The sequence below is a fragment of the Lissotriton vulgaris genome, chromosome 6, assembly GCF_964263255.1.
Source record: "Lissotriton vulgaris chromosome 6, aLisVul1.2, whole genome shotgun sequence".
NCBI classification, from domain to species: Eukaryota; Metazoa; Chordata; class Amphibia; order Caudata; family Salamandridae; genus Lissotriton; species Lissotriton vulgaris.
Genome location: NC_141694.1, coordinates 1,642,057,863 through 1,642,078,689, shown reverse-complemented (window position 1 = coordinate 1,642,078,689; position 20,827 = coordinate 1,642,057,863). Strand labels below are relative to the sequence as shown.

The window sequence follows — 20,827 nt, the reverse complement described above, 5'->3', positions numbered from 1 at the left end:
GCAGGTCTGAACTACATAAGGAGGTAGGCACATTTTTAAGTCTGATGTTCCTGCTTCTTATAGCTCTCACCAGGAAACTAGCTACGTGAAACATAATCCTGGGAGTTTGTAACATTTGCAAGTAAATAAGAGCAGGTCTGACTAGAATAAATCCTGCTTCCTTGAGTATAGGTACAAGAAACAACTTCCGAGCTTCATTGTAATAACTACAGAACATTATAAAATGCATTGTACTTTGCTCAGAGAAATGATCGCAAGAACAGGGCGGTGCCTTTTCAGGGGTGCTCCACACAGGGTAAAAACCCAAGTTAAAATGAATCAAATTAAATCGAAAACGAGTTAAAATAAACCTGTGGTAGGGATGGGTCACCACATTGAGGTAACTGTCAGGACCATTAGGTATAGCCAACAATAGACTGGCCCTGACACAGGGTTTCTTCAGCTCGGTTTCTTCCCTCTCCAGGGATAGGAGCTCCTTCATAGCCACCTTGGTGTAAACAATGTCTTTGGATGTTATAGAGTCAATGACAGACTATAATTCAGGCCTCCCCAACCTGGAAAAACTATCCTTGATATACATCAACCACCTAATCCTATGTACATTATCTAGGGTCAAACAGTCCCTCATTATGGTATGATTTAGGGGGATTTCTGTATTAAGCCACATCCTAAGCCAGGCGATTAAGGGTGCAATTTTAATCAAATCTGCGATGTAGCCTTCCCCTAGTTCCATATGGACGGTATAGGACGGGGTTGACTGTGGGACGCCCAAAACAGATCTAAAAAATGTATTTTCCATTGTCTGTATGGGATCGACTCCCCTATGACCCCACAATGAGCCACTATATGATGCAACTGAAATGCATTTAGCTTTGTATATTTTACTGACAGCTGCAATTGGCCTACCCCCCAGTTTTTTAGAAAACCCATGGAGGGCAGCGGAAGTTCTGGCCAACATGGCTGCTCTGCTTTTTACGTGGGGACCCCAACTACCTTTCTCATCAAAGGTGATCCCCAGGTAGGGAAAAGAGGTGACGCGGACAAGCTTTTCTTGGCCACAGAAAAAGGTTTTGTGGAAAGATTTCCTTGAGGCCAGGCCCATGAGCATAACCTGCGATTTTTTCACATTTATTTTCAGGTCAAGGGAACCCATAAAGGATTCAAAGGCGTCCAGGAGTCGTTGGAGCCCCACCCCGGTTCGAGCAAGAAGAACCGCATCGTCCGCGTAAAGGAGAACTGGTATGCCCTGTTCCCCTGCACGTGGGATGTCGCTTGTAACGCCCCTGAGGGCAGGCTCCAGAGCGTTCACGTATAGCGTGAACAACAGTGGTGCCAGTATGCAGCCCTGTCTGACTCCCCTTTCAGAGGCAAAAACATCTGTGCACCTTCCATTAGTAGATACTCTAATTTTGGCAGTAAGGCCAGAATGGAGGTCAGCCAATAAATTGACTATGGGTCTGTCCAGGCCCATGTCAAGTAATTTTCCCCAGAGCTTAGTTCTGTTGACCATATCAAATGCAGAGGAAAGGTCCATGAACCCAAGGTACATGGACCCATCCTTAGCCCTGGTATATTTCTCAATCAACAGGTGGAGGTTGAGACACTGGTCCAGGGTACTTCTCTTGGGTCTAAACCCATATTGCACATTACTCAGGATGTTGTTCTCTGCAGCCCATTCATTCAATTTCACTAATATGACTCTCCCTAGAATCTTGACTGAGGAGTCTATCAGTGAAATTGGCCTATAACATGCAGGGTCCAGCCTATTTCCTTTTTTAAAAACAGGAATAATTATTGATGTTTTCCATGACTTAGGAATATTGTCACGGTTTAAAGTATTGAAGACCCTGCAAAGCAGTCTTGACCAGAAGTTAGGGAAGCATTTAAAGGCATCAGCAGGAACACCATCTGGTCCCGGTGCCTTTTTAGTCAGGGTACAATCAATAGCAGATAAAACTTCCTCAACTTCAAAGTGCAAATAATTACCTGATGAAATAGTAGACGCTTTCTGTGCCCTATTCTCTGCATGATAATGGTCTGAGTAAATGTCTCTGAAGTGTTTAATCCAACCCTCATCTGGGATGTTAGATTCTAGGGGGGAGTTATCCTCCCCTGTAAGAAGGGGTTGGTTAACAATCCTCCAGAACTCTCCACTATTTTTTATTATGGCTGGATCTGTGAGTTGTGCCCAGGCTTCATCTTTAAGCTGTTTTTTCCTTTCTGCAATGGCCTTTTTGTATAGAGCTCTACTTGTTCTGATGAGGTCCCGATCTTTTGGATCGGTTTTGAGAGCAATGAGCAATGCAGAATGTGCTTTGGAGCATCTGTGATCAAACCATCTTTTAAGAGGTTTCAACTAGGGTTTACTGATCACAGAGAGCCTGCTGTTTATCTTGCTACATATGCTGCCAAATGCAAGGATCACTTCCCCATCATTAGCTTCACTGGATAGACACACTCCGACCTCTTCCTCTGCCTCTAATAGAACTTCTTGAACAAAGGGTTCTGGGATTATACTATCCCATTTCAGTCTACGTCCCTGGTCCTTAACTTTAAGTGAACTATCTTTATGACAAGGACCATGGTTTCGCCCTAAGAGTTCACTCACTACTAGATCCAAAGAAACTGGATTATGGTTACTAAAGGCGGATACCACAGTTCTATACATTAAAACTTTGAATAAAAAAACATGCAGAAATAAAGATATAATCAATGATAGAGCCATTGTCTGAGCCCTTAAAAGTAGGGGCCCTGACCCCCCCTCCCCACAACTGGATTCATATAGGTTCCATCTTGCGAGGAAGTTTTCTAGACAACCCCCCTGTTTGTTATGCTCAAGATGGACCATTGCACAATTAGGAGGGGATTCTGTGTCATCGCAAACACACAAAAGTAAGCAAGGGTGTATATTAAAATCCCCTAGGAAGATGATTTCAAATGCATTAACATCTTCGCTATAGACTGACAGAAAATCATCCAATCTACCTAGACTATATGATGTACAGTCAGCAGCATTGGAGTTATAAAAATTAATAAACAAAATGTTGGGAGATTCCGCACGAGACACTTCGACGATAAGACAATGCTCAGATCCTGAGTCACATTTCTTGAGGCTACCTTTGATGTCAAGTTTAAAGAGGATTATCAGGCCTCCCTTCGCTCTTCCTGCTGTGCTAACCACAGCAGGGATACAAAAGTAACTGTAGCCATCAAGAGAAAAACTATTGTTTGTTTCCCAGGTTTCCTGTAAAGCGATAATGTCGTACTTGGATATAAAATTTAACCATGTTACATTGTCTGCTTTAGTCTTAATACCTGCAATGTTCCAAGTAAGTATGCTAAGAACAGGCACATTATTCCCAGTCTGCCCAGAATGTTCTGGCTGGAGTCAGTCATTATGATCCAAAAAGGATAAGGGTGCAAAACGATTAGACAGTAAGAGGAGTTGAGCAAAAGGATTCTGAAAACCTTGGGGTACTGATTGATTTACAAGATTGCGAGTATGTTCACGACCCCATCTGTGGTTTGAATCAGAATTAGAATCCCATCCAAAGGCTGGTGTTTTAGGGTATGTAACATTCTGTTGCTCACCATAAAAGAATTTCAAGGTTAATGGTACAACAGAACCCTGCCTGCGTTGTGGCGGAAGTAAGTTAATGAGGATATTGGGTAGCACACCTGAGTGTGAAAAGCTTACTGCCACACAATCCCCCTTAAATTTTTTGGGGCGGTTACCCAGCCATGAAACCCTTTTAGCGGTTTTAATTTCTTGAGCTAGCTGTTGACCCCCCCGCCTGGAGCTAATCTCATGTTAGTTGTAAGCCACTGTAAGGCTTTATTAGACAGGGAGGAAGGGGATTCTTCAGTACCGGCTTCTAAAGGTGGTACTTTAGCCAGTACTAGAACAACAGGAGATGCTTCAACTATAAATTGAAGAGGGTCGGTTGGATGAGCATGTGCAGGGGGTATCTCAACCGTTAAAGGACCGTCCCCTCTATTAATATTAGAACCACTAATTTTTTGGTCAGGAAGCTGGGGTGGTGGATTATTTGGGGCGTCAACTATATTATCCCCCTCTTGATTGTCAACTTCCCTACTGTTATTACCCAAGTTTGACGCTAACGTCATAACATTGTCAACACCCTCAGTAAGTTTGTTCATCTGCCCTCCCAGTTTTTTAACTTCAGATTGTAATTTGTCAATTTTAGAGAGCAATGGTTTAACAATGGATTTAATTTTCATATCTATTAACTCTGCAAGTCTGTCAAACAAGTCCTCATCAAGGCTGACATTAGACTTGGCACTTCCCCCTCCGGCTTCCTTATGGGGAGATTTTGGGGTGTTTACCCTCTTCCTCCTGGTCCCAGATCTTAGTCCCCCCCCGCCTAGGCGGGTTTTTAGTTTTCCCAGAATCCGAGCGAGAAGGTTGTTCAGTGATTGAAGTATCTTCATCCGTAGGGGTTGCATGAATTTCCTGATCCTCATCACTGTCAGATTTATTTCCAAGGTCCACTATAAGAACCTCAGGACCAGATCCAGATAGTACATTGCCATTTATGGAGCCGGATTCCTGCGTTGTGGTACAGTTAAAACAAGCATCAGAGAAAGTCTGCAAGGACACTGAATCCTCAGGTGAAGGGGTTAGAGAAGGGGACAAGCAGTGTAAGTCAGGTGACTGACTCAGTCCCAAGGATTCTCTCCTCTGTAGGTTAATTTTTTCCACTGTTTGCACCAAATAGTTCTTCATAGTATTAGCTGGTGGTGCAGATCCCTTTTTAGACATAGTAGTGAATATAACAAGGTGCCTGAACTCCTAAAAACACACAGAGGGCTATTGCCAACAAAACAGTCTTACTTGGTCAGTAGGATGCCTCGTGTACCTCGAGCAGTGTTTCTGGCCCTGCCCCTGCCTCCTCCTGCCGATGAGGGCCGTAGAGGGCCCGCCCTTTGCCCGGGCTTAGCCCCGGGCGTCCCGCTCGCGTCCCGCGACGCGGGGGTACAGCCGGCTTTATCCGGTCCTTTGGCGCTCACTGGCGGCTTCCGCATCGCTCAGAACGCGCCGCCGCGAGGCCTGCCGGGAGTTGTGGTCCCCCGGAGCGGCGGCGCGGAGTCAGGTGTTCCGGTGACTCTTGGCGGTGTCGGCGTTTGTCCAGAAGGGATTTCTCTGCCCCCTTAACGACTCTCGGCGGTGGCGGCGTTTGCAGGTAAGTGGTGTCTCTCCCCCGCTCTGCCGGGGTGCAGCCGGCTTTATCCGGTCCTTTGGCGCTCACTGGCGCCTTCCGCGTCGCTCAGAACGCGCCGCCGCGAGGCCTGCCCGGAGTTGTGGTCCCCCGGAGCGGCGGCGCGGAGTCAGGTGTTCCGGTGACTCTTGGCGGTGTCGGCGTTTGTCCAGAAGGGATTTCTCTGCCCCCTTAACGACTCTCAGCGGTGGCGGCGTTTGCAGGTAAGTGGTGTCTCTCCCCCGCTCTGCCGGGGTGCAGCCGGCTTTATCCGGTCCTTTGGCGCTCACTGGCGCCTTCCGTGTCGCTCAGAACGCGCCGCCGCGAGGCCTGCCGGGAGTTGTGGTCCCCCGGAGCGGCGGAGCGGAGTCAGGTGTTCCGGTGACTCTTGGCGGTGTCGGCGTTTGTCCAGAAGGGATTTCTCTGCCCCCTTAACGACTCTCGGCGGTGGCGGCGTTTGCAGGTAAGTGGTGTCTCTCCACCAATTTATGCATACAGTATCAGGAGAATATTGTGGCTCTGTTTTTCATTGGGTTTGGGACCATTAAAGAGCAGAGAGGATCCATATTTTTAACTCCTCTAATGTGCAAGCCAGTGAAAGTTTCCATAGACATGGCTTGAGTAAGAAAACAGGAAGATGATGCAAAACATGAAGAGGAAACAGAAAAATGCATCTAGGTCACTATTTGCCTAGATACATAACTAACAGATAGAGTCACCAATGGACCAACATGTAAATATACCCAAAACACTTGAAAATTCACGTTTGTGCCCTAGCTGCTTTCCATGTTTATAAACGAGATCCAGTCCCTCTAGGAAGGGAGAAGCACCATGGAGGCTTTCACCTAAATGAAGTTATCTTTCTACAGAGCTAACTCCTGGCACAACTTTCTGATGCAAGAACCCGACTGCCTTACGAAGATTCGCCAAGCAGCAGGGATCACTACATTTCGGGATACGGTCGAAATAATGGTGGCTCAGCCATGCATGTTCGAATCCAAGCACAACCACACTTGCCTTACCACGCATATGTGTGGTTAGGGCAGTGCACGTTCTAGCTGCTGGAATGGGTGGGCCCAGGAAGAAGAAGGATTGGGAGAGGATGTGGTGAGAGAAGTGGGACAGGGCTTAGTTTTGGAGGGTGGAGGGATGGGGTCAGAGTTTTTTTCAGGGCTGTGGGGGTTGGGGAAGTTTTAAGGGCTCAGGGGGTTGGAGTCATTTCTAGGGCTCAGGGGAGGGTGGTCAGGTAGTTTTTAGGGCTTGAGGGGTCGGGAAGTTTTTAGGGCTCAGGGGGGTTGGGGTACTTTTTAGGGCTCGGGCGGGGTAGCTTTTAGGGCTCGGAGGGGAAGGGGTTGGTTTTCAAGAGGGATGGGGTAGTTTTAGGTCTCAGGGCAGGGATTTCGGGGTCGTTATAGAGCTCAGGACAGGAGGGGCAGGGATAATGGTACTTTTTAGGGCTGGGGCATGGAATTTTTTAGTGTTCGGGGAGGAAGGAGTTAGTTTTCAGGAGGGAAGGGGTAGTTTTAGGTCTCAGGGCAGGGGCTTCAGGCCGTTTCAAGGCTCAGGGCCGGGGGCAGGGGGCAGGGATCAGGGTAGAACTCTGACCTGAGGGTGTTTTTGGGCTCAGGGTAGGTGGCAAGGGTAGGGGGTTACACTCATCTCATAAGTCTTAACCACGCCTTCGTCTTTGCCATACATGCCTTAACAATGCATATTTTGTTGTAAAGACATATGCGTGGTTAAGACTTGCATTGTTTAGACAGCGTTGAACCGGCATGCGTGGTAATTACATGCATGGTTCCATCACACAACCCTGCATTTCAGCACAGAGTTTACTGCTACATAGCAGTTTACTTGATTCTTTAAACAATCTCTGCCAGGTCCTGGTCACTAGCATCACAAGAAGACGTAGAGAAGAGATGGTGCAAGCATCAACAGGCCTGTGGCGCCTATGAAGCTGATTAGGATTCTTCTTTGGCAGAGAACTCTTTTTACATATTCCGGTCCGTTTTTGTTTTGTAATTGTACAGCATTTGTTCTCGTACACGTTTTTGCATTTCAAGTGGAGTGTTTGTGTGTTGTTTTCTTTGGGCGACAAGTCATGTGATGCAGGTTTGATGTTATTGGTGATTTGAAATGCATACGTTTTGAAATAGCAATGCGCAATACTATGCAAGCACTAAACGTGTTTAAAGTGCTAAGTATTTATCTGCACCATGTGTGTTACTCACTGCTCAAACCAGGCTCAAACACTTTTATAATAACCATGCTTCAGACCAAAGCCGTAGACCCCAACTATACAGATGGGTGCTCTGTCCCAAACCTTACTGTAACGAGGCATAAAATCAAAATAGATCTTAGGCAATGCCGCCCTGCATTTATAGCCCTACAATTTTTAGGAAATGAACATTTTGTACGAATTTTATCAATGTTTTTAAAAAGTGCACTTACGTCTAGAAAAACTATTTTAATGTGAACTTCTAAAACGTTTCCTTAATAACGAGTATGAAATCAAGTAGACAATTTAAACTACCTGAATGGATTTTATATATGATGTCTTAAAATTCTGTTTTTTTATTGTGATGATGTGTGATATTGTGTGCTTTTGATTATCTAAAAAGAAATCGAATGAAGCGTGGTTGACTTGATCTCGTTGGGGCAGGACTTTTATCCGACCCAAAGTCTTCGGGTAAAACCCAGAAATGGGGATGTGTTCACAGCGTATGTACTTATGAAGCATGCATTTGATAGGCTTAGAAAATAAAACAAAGACGTTCATACCTTAGTTTCATACTTGTTTTCAAATATATTTAAGGACTTCTTTTGAAGTAATTCTTTTCGATGACTATCTATCCAGCTCTTGAAGGAAAATGGCTCCTCGACTTTTGTGGTATTGAACGGGAAAGGGGTCTCCTTTAAAAGTTCTTCTGCAATAAAACAAGAGGAGGGTCATATACTCCGGTCTTAATATGTACGGTGCATACTCCTTCACATCTGTAATATTAGTCCAACTATCAACGAACAGACACATTTTCCGGTGTAAAACTGGTTTCAGATGCTTGAAGATTAGAGCAGATGGGTAAATCAAGGCCCGTCCTTAGGAAGCCAAATTACACAGGATTACCTGGTGTCAATCAAACCTCAGAAGACATCTTTTAGATTCATGCCATTAAATAACACAGTTCATCGAAGCAACATTTGAAATAAAATCAAACGACTTATATTTAATTCCTAATTGTAATGAAACATATACTATGCTAAAGAAGAATCTGTATACCAAATGGTGTTTGATTTCTGGCAAGATAGTCAGGTCAAATGGTTGTGGTAAAAAGACTTTTCATGCATTCTATTCCAGGTGTCAGAACACCTTTCAGAGGGCCACTGGGCAAGTAGGAATTCCTGGGCCCAACCATGGTGGTTAAGACCTTTCACCCCTGACGGCCTGGGGCCCAGCCTACTAGGGACTCTGAGCAACTGTACCATGGACCCCTTCACTCTTTTTCAAGGCTTCTCAGTGAGGAGGTAGGTGTAGGGCACGCACAGGCTCACAAATAAAAAATACTTCCAGCTCATCCCAATAAATTATTGTCCAGTGAATACTTGTTTTTGTGTAAAAAGGTGTATATATCTACTAACAAAAATTACAATAGACCACACTACAAACAAAATGCACAGTCTTCTTGAGGCAAGTCCACTAGCGTTACCCAGGTCAGCTTTTCGGTCCTGCTCTCCTGTTTATGGCTGATGGCTATTCCCCATTCACATTTGACAACATCCAAGCTAAGTCTGCTAAGGCATTAAAATCTCAGATGTTCTATGGGAGCTTTTTAATAAGCTCCCCAAGTCCCCATGCTGGAGAGCATCAATGGAGAGCAAGCTCCCCAAAGCCTGGCGGCCCATTGGTCAATCTTACCCGCTCTCCCAGACTGGCGGTTCAGAGTACCCAGACGCCCCTTAACAGCCCTGTTGTGCCTAGATAGCAGGAAGCTGCAGTACTGGTGGCCATCATTCTCGGCATTCCTCTAAATGAGGTAAGTCTTTCCTGGGGTCTAGATGCTCCGGGACGGGGGAGTTGAAGTTGTTGCTCTTACTCTCCATGGGTCACGGCCCTTAGTGTCTTCTCAACTACCTGTGAGGCCAGGATGACAGCCCTCTTCCTCCCACATGAACTCTAATGCCTTACATGCAGGTAGACTCACAGCAGAATACACAGGGCAATAACCCTTACTCTTCAAAGTGGCTCTCACTTGATAAGGGGGTCACAGACTTTGGTACATGGGCTGGCAGCCCAATCAGTGTGGCAGTCCCAAAGGACCAGACTCGCTCGAAAAGATCTCCTTTACCTCACAGTCCTGGGTCAGACAGAAGCTGGTGCTACAGGGTCGAGGTAACTCTTTTTGATTCTCCTGGGTGATGTCCCCTCACCCAGCATGGGAGAGTAGTAGACTCTTAATCCCCAAGCCTGGGCACAACAGGCAGGACTTGTGCTGAGCTTCTCCAAGCTGATGTACACCTTCAGTTTACAATTTGGAAATCTCAAACTCCTCTTTTTATTACTCATTTCAAGACACACTTGTAATTAGTGTTCTGGCAGTTGCACACTTTGGAGTGCTCACTCCTTTGTTGTGCTCTTCCTCCAGAGAGTAGTCTATCACAACAGGGCAGTCTCAAATCTTGCCCCAAACACAGGTCAAGGAAGTGAATAGGGGTTCACACCTAGAGGTCAGCCTTAATGATATGTGCTTCAAAAGGGTACCAAAGGACTCAACCCTACTTCTTTTGTTTCTCCTATTAGCCCCATCTCCTTTAGATGTGCCCAGAGCTCTTTGACCAGCGACCTCCATTCAGTATCAAAGAGCTCCTATTGAAGTGCACTGAAGAGCCTGGCTCTTCCTTCCTCTGGTGTGTGTCCTACCCAGTTCATAGAAATGCAACAATTCACAATTCTGTTGTAAGTAAACATCCACCTCTCCCTGCATCTTCAGCAAGCCCTGGTTCTACCAAAGTGGAACCCAGTGACTTCTGTGTATTGTGCTTTTTCACAAGCACACACACTCCACGGCACGCACACACATTTAGATGCTCATAGGCTCTGCTGTACTGTACCTCTTCCAAGGCACACGTACATACTAGTGCGCTCATGCCACATCATGATGTATCTCCTATATGCTGAACCTTCCCACAGGAATACACAAATCCTAAAGCAAATACTCAGCTGCTCATGCTATTTCTCCTGCACTGTACCATTTCTCAGGCACATGTACATACTCATGTGGACACACAACTACTTGCAATATTTCTCGTTCACTGTACTAAATCTCAGGAGTACGTACATGCTCGCGCTGCCCACACAACTCCTTGCAGGCCAGGGGTCGAGTTAAGCACACAGCAGCAGAACCTTACTACGTTGGGCTAGAAGGCACCACTCTCATGACAAGTGTTCTCTCCACTGATTACTAAAGACATTGGGGCATATTATCAAGCCCCTATCGCCACCACAACGTCACTTTTTGTGACGTTGTGGTGGCGGTAGGGTCAGCTCCCTATTATCAAGGCAGCGTTAAGCCACTTAACGTGGCTTAAAGCTAAATTTAGCGTGAAAGGGGCATGCAGTGGGTGTTGCAGTGGGCGTTCCACCGCAACACCCATTGAATTTGACGCTGCCACCTATTAAAAAAAGAGGCGATAATAGATGGCAGTGCCGAACTTAAGATGGCAAAAAGAGGAGAAATGCTTAATTTCTCCCCTTTTTTGCTTTTTCCGTGTGTGCTGCCTTGTGCAGCACACATGGAAAAATGCAAAACGCCATGGTTTGTTTATGTACAGGAGGGTGTCCCTTCCTGTACATAAACAAACCTTTTTTTTAAATGCCATTTTGAAACTTGAGACCCTACGGGTAAGTAGTGCGCTCTATAAATGTCTTTGATTGATTGATTGATTGCTGTATGAAGCAGCACACATGTACGTTACAAACTGGCATTTTAGATTTGTTTATGTGCAGGAAGGGACTACTTCCTGTACATAAACAAACCTCCCTCCTCGCAGCCACCCTTGCACTCTGGTGCAAGGGTGCCTGCATTGGTGCTAGGTTGTTAAACTCAGTGCCATTGCAGGGGGAAACGCGAAGCTGCACCATATCCTTGATAATATGGTGCAGGCTTGCGTTTCCGAAGTGGCGGAGAGAGGTGTTAAGCCAAGAAGGTTAACGCCTCTCTCCGCCACTTCCTAGCTAATATGCCCCATGGTATGCTGCCACCACCATGCTTGCGCTACTTAACTCCAGCTCCGAGCAAGGCTACTGTTCATGGATCAGCAAATTTATGGGCACTCATAAATTGCAGCAAGCATGGAGTGCTCCTGGATGGAAATATATCGTCGTGGTGCTTTGGCCTGGGTTTCTGTAGGTGCAGTGTGAGGGATATTTGGATAGGCCTAGATAGCATTCTTGAGCCCGATGGGCTGGTAGGTGAAGGCAGTAGCCTTACACATCCTGAGCATCATGCTTTGGGTGGCTATCCCATTCTAAGCAGACCACAGTCTGTGAGACAGGCCTAGGTCATTGCACACATGGGGGATCCATGTTCGCTAATGAGCATAAATCATTACCAAGGATCCAAATATCACTGTAGCTGGGGCACTCCCTGCAGGCGAACAACTCCATCACCATGCAAGGGACTTTTCCATCCCAACACCAGGATTTTGCCTTCCTTTTTAGGCCCTCATTTTGTAAAGCATTTGTGCACCTAGTAAGAGCTTCTTTATTAAACGAATGGCCCTAAGAAACATGAAATCCAGAACCTAGTTTCCAAGTCTCAGGATTGGTTGAATTTTACATTCCTAAAGTGGATGCCGCCAATATAGTGGCATGGCCAAATTGGCACGTTTAGGTTGTTGTTATGAGTATTCCTGTTGTGGCAAACTGCAAGAGCATGCAAACATCCACAAACTTGGAGATTTTTATGTCTTTACATAAATCATGCAGACAGTGTCCTACCATGGAAACCCATACAAAGGTATTCCTGTCAATGAAGGAATAAGTGAGTCTTTGGGTCAGTTTGAGGAGGGTGCGCCACCATCTTTAATGGTGGTTAATCAATCAATCTGGATTTGTAAACCACTGCTATTATCACCCGTGATGGTATCCAGGCACTGGTGGTTGCTGCTGCTGGGTTTATATTAGTCCAACAGTCGGGTTTTCAGACCATTTCTGAATTGCTAGTGCTACAGGGAGGTGAGTTCCGGCGGGGGAGGCCTTTCCAAGCCTAGGTGGCCAGGTAGGAGCCGGAGAGGCCACCACTTCTGCTTTGGCAGAGGCGGGTAGTGTGGGCTAGGGAGAGGGAGGCAGAGCGCAATTGTCTGAGGGGTTGGTGGTATTTCAACATGTGGTTGATGTAGGCTGGTCTTTGGTTGTGCAAGGCCCTGTAGGCGTGGGTTAGCATCTTGAATGGGCACCTTTTGTGTATGAGGAGCCAGCGACGTGCTTTGAGGTGAGGGATGATGTGGGCCTGACTTAGGAGGGCGAGGACGAGCCTTGCGGCTGAGTTCTGAATGGTTTGAAGTCTGTGTAGCAGCTGCAAGTTGACACCCACATAGAAGGTATTTCCGTAGTCCAGGTAGTTGGTGAGGAGGGCTTGGGTGACGGTGCATCTGGTGTCAGTGGGGAGCCACTTGAGGATTTTCCAGAGCATGCAGAAAGTGAGAAAGCAGGCTCATGATACTGCTCTTATCTTTTTTTCAATACTTAGTTTGCTGTCTAGTGTGATACCTAGGTTCCTGGCATGTTCTGTGAGTGTACGTGAAGTTCCCAGCTGTACTGGCCACTATGAGTCATCCCACATGGATGTGTTGCTCCCAAAGATGAGTACCTCCGTTCTGTCAGAGTTGAGGTTGAGTCAGTTGTTTTGCATCCAGCTGGTGACACTGGTCATGAACAGGTGGAAGTTGGCCTTGGTGTTAGCTGGGCTTTTGAATAGGGAGAGGATGAGCTAGCTGAGTGTCATCCGCGTATGATATGATGTTCATACCATATGTCCTGACCAGTGTGCCCAGAGGGGCCATATAGGTGTTGAACAGGGTAGAGCTTAGTAAGGACCCTTTTGGGACGCCGCAGATGATGTCCTTTAGGCCCAAGGTGTAGGGGGTAGGCAGACACTCTGTGTTCCTCTGGTGAGGAAGGATGAGATCTATTTGAGGGCTTCTCCTTGGATCCCCATCTGGTGGAATCATTTTAGGAGGGTGTATTGGAATACGGTGTCGAAGGCAGCCAAGAGGTCAAGGAGGATCAGGACTGTGGCTTCTCCTTGTTCAGAAGAGCTCAGATGTCATCCGGGGCTGTGATTAAGGCGGTTTCTGTGCTGTGATTTGCACACTATTCAGATTGGGATGGGTCCAGTATGTTGCTGTTCTCTAGGTGGTTGGTGAGTTGGGGATTGATAGCTTTTTCCAGAACTTTGGCAAGAAAAGGGAGCAGAGAGATGGGCCGGTAGATCCTGAGCTCTTCCAGGTCTGTGGATGGCTTTTTGAGAAGTAGTTTAACTCTTGAATGGTTCCATTCCTTTAGGAAGGTGGTAGAAGAGATGAAGGAGTTGAAGATGGGGGCGAGTTCCATGCTGATGGTGCTGTTCCCCAGGTTAAACATGTGGTGGGGGCAAGGGTCCCTCAGTGCTCCTGAGTGGAAGGAGCCCATGATGGTGGAGGTGATCCGGGTGATAAGTTTGTCCCAGGTTGTAATCCTAGGGTTTGAGTGGGGGTCGGTGAATTTGTGGAGGCTGTGGATGCTGGCAATGGGTAGTTGGGGGTCGAAGTATTTGTAGATTGCGACCATTTTGCTGTGAAAGAATGGGAAATCAGTTTCTCCACTAAGAAAGATATTGTCATGGGGGACAAAAAAGGTATGAGAGGTGTTATTACTATGATATGCTCAGTAGCCTCATTAGAAACATTGATTTCAGGATATCAACTCTATTTTACACCCATGGAAGGTTGGGGCAACTTTAGTTAAGAACAGGAAACAGATACTGGACTGGCCAGGTCCCAGGGCCTTGAGGGAGAAGAACAGTTGGGGCCTAAGATAGGCTATACTTTTCCATCCATGGAGTATCCTCCTAATTCATCTCTGATGACTTGCAATCTTTTTATTTGTTGTTTCGGTGACCTGAAGCAAATGGTTTGGGAATGGATAATAGGGTGTGACACGGTGGCCTGAATGTGTCCTCATTACCTATTCATCCTTGCGAGCATCCGAGCAAGGCCACTGTGCATGGATCAGCAAATTAATAGGCATTCATAATTTGGAGCAGGCATGGAGTGCTCCTTTCTGGAAATATATACTTGTGGTGCCCAGGACTGGGTTTCTGGAGGTGTTGTCAGTGCAGTCTGAGGAATACTTTTACAGGTCTGCTTAGATGGCATTCTAGGGCCCGATGGGCTGGTAGTTGGTGAGCAACCATGACCAAGGAATGATTGCCTATTTGGTGGTCAAGGACAGGCAGGGCGTGTGGGGTGAAGCAACCAAGGTTTAGCAATGGAATGCCCCATATCTGATAAAGAGTGAGTGTCTTGGGTAATGGCTGTGCAGCGGTCAAGCAACCCTGATCTGCGTATTTAAGTCTATTTGGAGGTTTGAAAACTGGACATGTAGTGTGAGCAACTTTAAAACTGGCCATGTAGTGTGAGCTACATTGCATCTGTCCTTTAGTTGCAGAGTAGCGCTACATATGGATGTATGGATGGAGGCAACACTCCTTCCAAGCACACATGTGAACTGTTCAATGCATTGTCTGTGATTGCCAGGACTGTCCATCACACAGGTCTTTCAGTGTCTGTGGTCCATGCACCTAAAACTCTCATTGAATTTCCTAGCATTTCAACTGCAGTAGTTATGTCAGTCCAGGAAGAGATCTAGTTGAAGTTGTGTCCGCTAATGATCTTCTTTCTATGTAAATAGATAACTTGCTAATTTATAGAGATGGTAATGTAGGGTTCCTACTGCTAAACTTGCAGACTCTCAAAGTCTTATGAGATCTCATTGTTTTTGGGAAGTAATCTAGGATCTGCTAAACTCTAAAAAAGATTTAGTTGCAAAACAGTGATCTTAGGCTAAGAGGAAGAAGGGGAGAAAGGAGCGTGGTGCATGGCATTTCTCAGGTAAATCCAATAGTCCAGGTGCTGCACTACAGCACCTGGACTATCAATCCTTACAAATGCATTGATATGTGTGCGCCAATCCGAGCTTAGAATGTAAAACCAAGTTTTGCTGCAAGGCTTGATTGTGAGGTGGTTTGACCCCAAGTATGAATTTAGGACTAACTGCGACGGAATTAGCCACACGTTCAATACAAAAAAAATGTTTTATGGAAATACTAGATTTTCGTGCAAGATTTTTAAAGAACAGAAATACTTTGAATTCGTAGATAATGGCATTTGGCAAAAACACTGTGACTTCTGAATAGAACCCTTGGCACTGGGGCTACATAGGGGGAACACAGTTGGATGTGGTGCAGTTTTTTTTTAGTAGAGTGGGGTTTTGCTGATTAGTGGATTGGTACCCTTCTGTCTCTTTCGTCATTCAGACACGGCTCATCAATTTGTGACAATCCTGTATTGTTGAGGGCCTGTTACAGGTACAGAAGGCATGTAGCATTAGGCCTGGATATAGTGAAGACACATAGGTTATGTACTGTAAAGCAGAACAACTTGGAAAGCTTGTTTCATCCAGTGTAAAACGTGTCTGAGAACCTCAGTAGCAGATATGGCCCTAAGGCAGTAGTGGCATCCAAGTCTTGCATTTCAAGCTGGGGGAGGATTAGAGGATGACATAGATTATAGCGTTCTCTCTTCTTGTTCGCCCTTCTCTTCCCTAGTCACCCATATTGTTAATTTTTCATCTTTACTACCTTACAGCCAAAGAAGATGGATTTCACCGGGGGCCATATGAAGCCATCGAGTGACTGTTTTAAGAAGGTGCCTGTCTCTTATGCTTCCAGGTGGACCTCGCAGGCCTCCCAGTGGTGGTGTAGGGCGCATTTGGGAACAACACAATACAATCATGTCTTAATAATAAAGATGGGAATCTCCAGCTGGAGTTGAGGGTACATTGTAGAACACGGTGTATTAACTCTAAGATAATAACTCAAAGGTACTTTCACAGTAACTCAATATATTTCAAATCTTAGAACCACAAACAAATACACTACATAAGCAGATGGCTATGCATGGCAACATAGTAGTAAAACCAGGGACCCTGGGTGTGCACACTATAAAACAATTCATGAGCACCAGATAATTCGGAACATAAAAGCAATCCTCAAAACGAAAAGCAAAATAGAACAACAATGCAGTTAGAGATATGTTGGTAATTTTAAGCAATACTAGCAAAAAATTAATGATCAATGTGCTGTAAAATGAAAGATCACTACCCTCTGACAATATGAAGCTACTTTGTTAAGACTCAGTAATATTTACTTATTTACTGTTCTCTACCCTCCTGTTCTCAAACTTCTAAAACAATGCAGACACAAAGCAGGTTAACTGGAAACCATCTACCTGTTAACCTGCATGGCAAACTGGCAGTGTTTCAGTGCTCGGAAAATGTATTAATTGCGTGCAGAGAGGTAAGTCTGCAGCCTGGATTTAGTGTTGGTGTCACTGTCTGCTCAGGTGGACCAACCTTTGTGTTGAATTGGGCGGACCACTGTTATCAGAACTGTTATGCCCGCAGACACGAGGCCTTCTATAAGGCCACTCAACCCTCTCTTGTTCCAGCTAGCTAGCAGGACACACAGGCCTATCGTTCTAATTAGCTGACAGATAAACCAGGTGTTGGATCACTGCACCACCTCAAGGTCCTGCCAAAGAAGAAAACAATATAAATTGGAGCAGAAAAGGAGTGTGCACTCTGGGATTAATCACCCCTCTGGTCACCCTCACTTGAAAGGTTATTTCATGGGTAAGCCCTCCAGTCTCTAGCTTGGGGTAGAGACGGATTCATGGTGCTGGTTCCTCATCCCTGAGCTTCTTGGGCTGGGTGAGAGCTTCTGAGCTGACAATGTCACCAGCACACCAGGCCAGCAGATTTTCAGCATGAATATTCAGGACTGTTTTTAGTTAGAATGAGACAGGCAGGCCCACAAGGGTCCACGTCCGAAGATGTTCAACAATCTAGTGGGATGTTTCAGCTTATATGTTCAGTTTTAGGTTTTTGGGCATGCTAATCCCAGTCAGGGCATTCTCCAACTTGAAAGAGTTCTGTGAACCAGATTGGAGAACAATTTACTTCCTTTATGGGAAGTCTGGGATATTCCCCCCCCCTCACACAAACACACTTGAGACACAAGCACACAAATGTTACGGTTACACCTGGCACCACTGGCACTGCTGAAGAAGGTTTGATTCTGATTCTGGGAAACCAGTTAACCCCCATGACTATAAAAACATAATGTGACCTTGTGTAATGTAACTGGTGCCCATGTAAAGCTCACCAATACATTTTGGTCGAATTCGTTGCATATAAAATTGCAAAAATAAAACACATAAACACACGTGTTCAAGCCCTCTCTCTCCCTCTCTTGTGCATTGCAAAGCTAACCTGCAGCATCACATATGATTTCGAAACTGCCATCGACTGCACAGCTTTGTCATTGCACCTCAAATCCTGCCATTGGTACTTCCGCCACAGCCATATTCCCCCGCTTATGTATGCCAATGGGACTGCATCTTGAGCAATACTCTCTTACTTGGTGCATTGGGTCGCATTTGGTGCCAGATGTCTGCAAAACGATTGCTTTTTTGTTAATTTGTTTAAGAAATTGTGCTGAAAAATGCACCATTTAACTTATTTTCTCAGTAAGAGAATGCTCCTGTATAACTCTCTGCTACAGCTCCCTCGCTTGCTCGGGGAAATTGATGGTTTAGTCCTGTGCCCCATCACTTTCAAAGTGCACCAGCTGCCAGTCAGCAAGGAGAGGGGAGTGTACAACGAAGAACAGGAACAAGTTGAAGGAAAGAGAGAGAGAGAGAGCGAGAGAGAGAGAGAGAGAGTGTGAGAGAGAGAGAATATGCTGTTGGCAGGCAGTCTGCAGTGGATACGGGTGTCACACATGGCATGAGTACATATAAAAGGGGGTCCCCGTAAGGATAGTGTATTGAAAACATACACAGAAACAAAATTAACAGAGAAACAGTTAAACAGACATAGATAACAGTTTGAGATTTGATAAATGTGATTTATTATCAAAACGCAGCGTGATTGCTGATAAAAATGAATGAATTCACTGATGCAAATTAACAAGCCCCGAAAGGAAGGGAAGGGAGGAAGTGCTCAGGGAAGTGAAAGAAATTAAGGAGTATCACAGATAGTATAAAAGGGAAACATCCAAATTCAATAACAGTACAAAACAATCACAATACAACTGCCAAAAAGTAAGGCAAGATTCAAAACATAGTCAATACATCATATTCAACGGTCACAGCTGATTGCTTAATGAATCGGGGGTGTGCCGGAATCTCAAAAGAAGAAAAGTCGACGTTTCGACCCCTTTACGTAGGCTAATTAAAGTCCTTAGACGGGGTCTTCATCAGGACGACATACTGGAGAGGTGGGAGGGAAGGGGCAGATCTGTGTGAGGAATAGTAAGACTTTAATACATTATAAGGACGACCACAGTTCATCCTATCTATTAAGGGAGAAGTTTAAATTAATTACCATGGGGTACGGCCCGGCTGGGCTCTGTACCGATTAAGGCTGCCACACCAAAGAGTCGGGGTCAGTCCAACAAGATGGTAACATCAACTACAGAGGAGACAAATGTAACTGTAAGGTAAGGTAATGGGTAATATGCTGTCCTAAAGGGTTGGGTATCACTCAGGCTCATGAGGGAACAATGTCGGGTATTACCTTTAAATGCTGTTTGGTTGCCTGTCAAAGATATCTTTAAAACCAGGAATTAATTAATAAATACGGCGCTGGTTCGATCTCCAATAATCAACTGGAAGGAGAGAGTAGATAACTAAGTAAAACATGCATAGTAAATTCCACTTAGTTTATGAGTACACAACGAGCGAGTCTCGTGTTTAAAATATAGAAGTTGCTAATACTCACACAAAAATATAAGCACTCTAATTAGTCAATCTCCGTCAGGTCAAAGGAACGGAGTTGAAAACACACTGGTTTAGGCAAAGCGAGGTTACGCCAGCGGCGCTCGCGTATTAGTTCTAAAAATAAAGGATACATTTGTTTCGCTTTAGAGTCGAGCAGAAACAAAGTCGTGTGCTTGCCTAATAATGCGATTCTAAATTACTCACAAAGAGTCGGAGCCGGCAGCGCCGTCTCGGAACGCGGGGATGAATCTCCGGCGTCTATTTGTGAAACCTGCAGGCAAAGATACAATTGTGTCGACTAAGGGCTACGGTCTTGGCACAGTTTAGTTGGAAAAGTAGCAAAAAAGGGAGGATTACTCACAGCAAGAGATGCAGCGTGGTGTGTCACGAAGTGGACATGAACTCCGCACTAGCGTGAATGCGGAGTTTAGCGGAGTGGTCACGTGGGAAGTGAGTCATAGAAATAAACGAGTTACTCAGCGGAGCTCGCTCTGACTCAAAGTTAGATTGTTAGAAATATTGTGAAATGTATTACAATAGTAACAGCGGCCCCGGTGCATCTCTCACACAGGAGGATGAAGACCCAGGGGCCCAAGAATGAGGGCGCAATTAATAAAACCAGCTCAGATCTCATGGCATATTTATAGAAGGCATTACTTATGAACAAATGTGTTAACTGGTGAATCTCACACGCAGAAGGATAAAGCCAGACCGCAGTTAATTGACGATCGATAGTTAGGAAATCAGTCTATTGCCAATCTGTACTCGGGAGGGAATCACATGACTATAAGCACAAGTGGTCAGGGTGGAAATTCTATAGCATAAATAACAAACTCTAGTGCATCTCTCACACAGGAGGATGAAGACCAGAGGGCCCAATATGAAGGGCGCAATTGAAAATTAAACTTATACTAAACAGCATTACATGACTTTAAGCACAAGTGGTCAAGGCGAAAATTCTATAGCATAAATAACAAACTCTAGTGCATCTCTCACACAGGAGGATGAAGACCAGAGGGCCCAATATGAAGGGCGCAATTAAGAATTAAACTTATGCTAAACGGCATATTTCAATTATGGGTGACATCGTTTATTGAAAGAAAAATAGCCGGTGTATCTCAAACACAGGAGGATAAACCCGACCACAATTTATTGCGGCTCAGTCAATCAGGAGTAAGTGGATGCCAGTCGGAGGTGGATTAACGCTGTCCAAGGGCTGCTAACTGTGCTAAACTGCTGTCCTGTTCATTCAGGCCATTGTTAATGGAGTCCAGAAGGGACATCCATTTGGACTCACGTGTGTTTAGTATTGCTGGGAAGTTCCCTCCTCTTCTCCCTAAGGTAACCTTTTCAATCACAAGCCAGCGTAGGTCTGTGACTGAGTGTCCTGCCGTTAACCAATGGTCAACCAAAGGGGCCCCTGTCACCTTACATCTTACTCTGCTACAATGGGAAGAGATCCTTGATTTGATTTTTTGCTGGGTTTGGCCTACATATAAGAGGCTACATGG

General features: G+C 45.4%; 1 protein-coding gene across 1 annotated transcript in view; it reads right to left on the bottom strand.

The window, feature by feature from the left end:
- Positions 1-20,827, bottom strand: part of HAAO (3-hydroxyanthranilate 3,4-dioxygenase) — a 374,111-nt gene that overhangs the window by 86,547 nt on the left and 266,737 nt on the right. The window contains exon 4 of the mRNA XM_086925914.1: positions 8,001-8,146. Coding sequence (XP_086782040.1) covers positions 8,001-8,146 — 146 coding nt within the window. The remainder of the gene's footprint in view (positions 1-8,000; positions 8,147-20,827) is intronic.